This window comes from Aplysia californica, unplaced genomic scaffold (assembly GCF_000002075.1).
Source record: "Aplysia californica isolate F4 #8 unplaced genomic scaffold, AplCal3.0 scaffold00358, whole genome shotgun sequence".
Lineage (NCBI taxonomy): Eukaryota > Metazoa > Mollusca > Gastropoda > Aplysiida > Aplysiidae > Aplysia > Aplysia californica.
Window position 1 is genome coordinate 687,800 of NW_004797628.1, and position 5,890 is coordinate 693,689.

At 36.7% G+C, this 5,890-nt stretch overlaps 1 protein-coding gene and 1 long non-coding RNA gene across 2 annotated transcripts in view; both read right to left on the reverse strand.

Moving 5' to 3' along the window:
• Positions 1–1,062: 1,062 nt before the first annotated feature.
• On the reverse strand, positions 1,063–5,476 carry LOC106012385. The gene is made up of 3 exons (XR_001185016.2): positions 5,438–5,476; positions 3,859–3,893; positions 1,063–2,574 (listed from the first exon to the last, which is right to left on the reverse strand). It is a non-coding gene; the product is annotated as an uncharacterized LOC106012385 (long non-coding RNA).
• The window catches only part of LOC101850897 (protocadherin Fat 1), a gene marked incomplete at its 5' end in the record, with an annotated part of 20,024 nt that continues 16,457 nt past the window's right edge, over positions 2,324–5,890 (reverse strand). The window contains 3 exon segments of the mRNA XM_005103104.2: positions 2,324–2,574; positions 3,859–3,893; positions 5,438–5,605. Of these exon segments, the coding sequence (XP_005103161.2) occupies positions 2,324–2,574; positions 3,859–3,893; positions 5,438–5,605 (454 nt within the window).

Genomic DNA, 5,890 nt, shown 5'->3' on the forward strand with positions numbered 1-5,890 from the left:
GCATTTTGTTAAAAGTTTGAAGTTTGCTGGTTTTCAAAACGATGCAATGACAAAATATGGGTTTCGCGTTTGTTTGATAGCGACAATTAATTTTGGCGTTTGATTGATGTCTTGCTCGGTCAAGAAACCATTTTGGTCGATTTACTCGACCAAGAATCTTGCTCGGTTAATCGAAAAATTTGATCGATCAATTGCACCACTATTTTTTGGCATAACAAGAAAATGTATTCTAATTTTCATGCAAATCAAATTAATTTGAAAAGATATGAGGAGGTTAAGTTAAAAAGACTGTAGGAATAGTAGTATCTCAGGTATCTCATTTTTTGTATATCTGAAGCCAGAATAATTGTTTTTATTTTGAAAAATCTGTTGCTTTGAGATAAATGAAAAGAATCCAGTCTGATCTTTCACCATTCAATGATTTTATATTCCAGGAGTTTGTTGTGAATTTGTTCTGTTTAAACTATATTATATCCAAGTTTTTGCTTTTTTTTTTTTTTACAAGACTTTACTATTGTTATGCCAAAAAGCAATAATTAAGAGGAATGTATGTTATACAGGTAAAGAAGATGTACATATTAACTGATGAATGAGTTTTTTCATCATAATATTAATAAATGTTATTTATTTATGACCAGTTGTGTTCTAATTGACTTGTTTAATTCCTAGTGAAGGTTATCATGTTATCATACAGTCGGTTTCGCTTGTGTTGAACTTGCTTGAGTTGATTTTCAGTTAAGTTGGTGCTTTTCTCGGGTCCCTGCATCTCTTCTTCTTTACAGGTCCCAACAGTTGAGTTGAACTTCGGATGAGTTGATTTTTTTTTCACTTCCCGAATGACATCAGCTGATCTGCAGTCTACTGCACCAACAGCTTCTGGCTTTTCTTAGATAGTAGTTAAACACTTTATTTTAGACCTATGTCCTCAGTTTCCATGATGTGTCCTCTAAGATTCCTCTACTGAAATAAAAGTGCATATGTAGCTCCGCAAAATTTCTTATGCTTTACTTATTATTATAGATACTGTTTTATCATTTTTAAGAAGCAAACAATTAAGATATATATCTATGTTGTTTGTGACTCTTTATTAGAAACAAAATATTCTGCAGTTTCTCAACAATGTTTTACAAAAAACTTAATGCGGTAAGTAAATTTGGTAAACATGACATCACACTCTTTCTACTACAGTACAGAATCTCTTGTATTTTACTTAAAATGAAAAGGTTTCCTTTCTAGTTTTTGACTAGATATTCTGAAAGAGTAGCTTACATGTTTTATATTTAGTGTTCAAGCAATCACAAACAGTTATTAAAAGAATCAAAGTACTGACGAAATTAAACTTTAAAAACTTTTCTCAGATTGAAAAAAAATTGTATTTTGCTAGAGATCTAGAATGAACATGGAGGGATAAGATATCTATAACAAGTGACTCATTAAATGTAACATATGTAAATAAAAATGAATCACCTTCTTACTTTATCATGCTTTCTAGTGATCTCTATTGTCTTTGCATGTACAAACAAAAGTATAAATCTGGAGTTGCAGAATGGAATTATTTTACATCATTTGAGCTGCTAACTAGGAATAGTAGCTTTTGATATTTAAAAAAAATCAACAGGTTGTGTAAGTGTAGGTTATATAATAAATATTAACTAAGTTCTATTTCAGTGTGGCACATTGTTCATTTTGATCAGGAAGAAGATATGTGATGGTACTTTTTTAAATATTGATTTGGCCATGATAGAACTAAATTAAGAACTTCTTAGCATCAGGGTAAAGAAATCATGATAAGTGAGGACAAACATACCAGTGGTTTTTCTCAAATACGGCTCGCGATATCACTATTTCATTTTCTGGGTGCCCTGACTGTAGTGGCCTTTATTATTCCTACTGAATTAAGTAACGCATGCCCTTCCTCCATTTAACAGAACTGGATAGTGTTCATTATTCTGGAAAACTGGTGTACAAGCCAGTGTGGGTGTAGACATTGAAATTGTTCATATATGGCCAAGTTTTGATGCTTGAAACAGCTAACAGAATTGGAGTCTTGTAATATTTTCCTTTATCTTTTTTACGACCAATACTTTCTAACTTGCTGGGCATGGAAATAAATATGATGCAAAAACAAGCAAATACAAATTTAAATATCCAGACTTCCAGAGGAAGTTCCTCACTCTTTACTGGATATCATATAGATACTGAAATGACAAAGTAAACTTCGTGTTGAGCATACGAAATCTTTAAAAAAAAACAATTTAGCTTAGCTAACTGATAGATTCGGTGCTGTCTATGTGTTAAGGCACTAGTGAATGTGTCAGAGAATCTACAAAATGGTGCACTTTTTCTTGGGTGCTTTAGCTGCTGCTTCAGGACCCGGTCCGCCCGTAGGATTAGGATTAGGAGCACCATCTGCAATGGGTCTTAGGTTATCGCCAGATGGGCCAGGGTTGCTCAGCTTGAGGTTTTCAGGGGGTTTCTCATTGCCCCAGACTATGTCTGAGGGCATGTTCTCAATAGGCACTGGCTTATCGTCTCGCCCAGGTTTGTTGGTCTTGATGTCTTGATCAGTGAAGCCTGTAAAAAAAAGAAATTTATACGGAGAAACTATAGACCTTTTGTGAGACCGTAAGAGTTTATGATTACGAATAGTTGTTTATCCCCAAGGGTCAAACTCTCACGACTTCACAACTGTTCCATTGGCTAGCTAGTCCATTTCAATTTACCGTCTCCGCACCCCCCCCCCCAAAAAAAAAGAAGAAGAAAAGAAAACAACAATAATATAGGAAAATAGAGTATTACTGCCTACTGGGCACTTACCAGGTTTTGATTTGCAGATATAAGGTACAATACTAGCCTGGCCCCCTTTCGATGAAAGGAATGATCGGTACCTTAACATCAAGTGAAAGTCATTGGCCTACTATATTTACACTCTACTGGAATGGAGTAATAAATCTTGAGAGATGCCAAAAAGTAGAAGGTTTAGATATACTCTCAAAACAAAATGCGCCTCGCGAAATATCACTTCGGCACTTCCGTTGTGAAGGACAGCTACACAGATTTGTTTCATTTTTCTCTGGAATAATTACAAAGGCCAATAGGACGGGAGCTTTTTGTCAAATATATTTTCTAAATTCAGGAAATTAATAAATAAAAAATCGGGCTGTGTCATGAGGACCTATCTTGACGAACTTTCACAAATATAATATAAGAGACAACATGCGTAAGTTGGAAGAAATGGATTAAAATAGTACGCCTTTCCTTGCAATGTTGCAATATCCAGCTAAAAAAGGCAAGCATTAAGCACACACAAACATTAAGTTGCAAGCCCTACGCCTTATTAATATATATATATATACTGCAAGTACATAAATATAATACTCTTGAAAGGAGTGTTCTTTCAAACCAGCGTCTGTGGGGTAGTGGTTAGTGTTAGGCGCTTCACCGTCGCATGAAGGAGAACCGAGTCTGATTTCCAATTGGGGAGAACTTTCATCGAATATTTGGTGTCCACTATGTCATCGAAGCTCGAAAAAAGCAATCGGAATCACAATGCATAAATGGTCGCTTTTAAGGACATACAGGCTAACCCAAATTTCGGGGGCTTCCAGAAATCTTGACCTACACTAAAAGTGGGCATTGCCCTACTAAAGGAGAAGTTGGTTCCATTGGTGTGAATATTTGTTTGGTTGTATATATAGAGAAAACGTTCCTAGTCTTTAAAAAGAAACCGAACAAGGAGCAAAAACTTTATTTTCGATTTTCTCAAACAGCTTCTTTCAGGATAGCCCCCTTGTGCTTAAAAGCGAGCAAATGGAACATGTAATTATCACATTATCACCATCATGCTGTGAGACTTACGTTCCTTCCAGAAGCCAAACAGGTAGGGATCTGGCCTGCAAAAAGATAGATGAAAAAGGGGTAGCCTAAGTACACATTTTGTAGTTGTAGGCTGTCTTTCTTGGTAAAAATTATAATAATAACAAGTATGATACAAGTATACTACTACTACTATAATAATAATAATAATAAAGTGACACATGTGTTTCCAAGTTACCAAAATATATAATGGATAACAATCCTAATGGAGGAAATGCAATAATAATAATGATATAATAACAATAGCCTTATTATTATTACTATTAGAATTAAACCGTTCAAAGAAAATGTAATACTTTGTCGTTATCCTCACCATCGACATTTTTTAATTGCGTAAATTCCAAAGCTAGAAATGATACTAGAAACAATGTAAGGGCTTTCGGGCTGTAATAACTGTAGTTGTTGTAGGCCCACTAGCGCCGCCACACTCCTCACTCCCAAGGTGACTGGTTAGGTGCTCTGGTGGGATTTGCTTCTTCTATCCCTTTAAACATCTATTGTCATTATCCCCCCTCCTTCTTTGTTGTGTTTGTTACTCTTTTGTAACACCACTACTTTTGCCCCCCCCCCCCCCAAGGGCAGTGCAACTGACTGAAGTGTCTTTAAGCCTTTTCCAAAGGGGGGATATCAACATGTTCTTATGCACTGTAGAATTGTAAATGGGCTGATTTATCAATGTCATGTTCATACTGTGCCGGAACAACATAGGGAGAACTGCTGCTTTTTCTTTCCTCATCCTTACGATCGTCATTTTTCCTCTACTTCTTTTGTATGTTTGTCACTCTCTTGTGAACTGCTATTTCCTGGGAGCTTTAAATTGATAGTCGATGCAGACTATGTGCTGTTGAGGCTAGAGAGGTGAGGAGAGTAAGCGTAATTCCTCGTTTAGACTTCTTGTTGACATCCACCCGTTGGCGCTCATATGACTTTATGCAGTTGAGAGCTCTGTAAAACCTTACTAAAACTAAATCTAATCTTCGGCACCTATATGACCATATTGTGTTGCAAGTGCCGTAAAACACTTGCTAAAAAGCTCCTCACAGCGATCGGTTTTCCAGGGTCTGGAGGCTGAACCGTCAACTTGAAGAAAGCGCCCAACGATTCACAACGATTTCATAACGCAGACTTCTTTTATAATCTTATAAACAATTTCCAAACCCAAATGTGTAAGCATTTCTTCACTGATCCGTTAATGTGGATTTAGTCCACGTTTTCAAATATAAACAAGATGGAGAGGTCATTGGTCTTTTTGGCTTTTCTCGGCAAATCATTTTTGTCAGTATTAATCCTTTTAGTACTATGTTTATACAGGCAAGATAAAATGTTCACTCAAGATAGATTTAAACAAAGCCACAGAGTATTTCCACTTGTTGAGAATAATATTAAGCAAAACACAAGTTATAGATATATATATACGTCTTCTATCTAGGTCCCCAAATAAATTAAAAACCAGCAGGGTAAAAAATGGCAGAGAACCAGTTTGGGAGAACATTGGCGAGCACGTGTACGTCCACGCAGCAGTATAAGGGGTTAATATTAATAATAAATTACTATGACTTACTCTGGCTCTGGGGGCGGCGGTGGTGGTGGTGGAGGTAATTCCTTCTTGGGTGGGGGTGGAGGAGGAGGTGGTGGCGGTGGTAGCTTGGGGCCTGCCGGAGGTGGAGGGGGTGGCTTCACCACGGGGGGCTTGGGCGGTTTCAATGGCTTGATCTTAGGAAGTTTCGGCCTGTAATGTTCATCAATAGTGTTTCACTTTAATTTTAACAGCTTCAGCTGGCTACCTCAAAATTACAAAGTTCTATCTCTGGCATTTTTAATGATAATAATGATAATAAATAGCATTTGTATAGCGCATATCCCCGCTCAACAGCAGCAGGCTCTATGCGCTTTACACTATATTATTACCCCAGCAGACCATAGAACACTCCGAAACATTTTCAGCTTCCCAGGAAGCATACAGTGAAAACAGCTGATTAAGCGCTCAAACACTAACAAACTGACAAGATCTTTC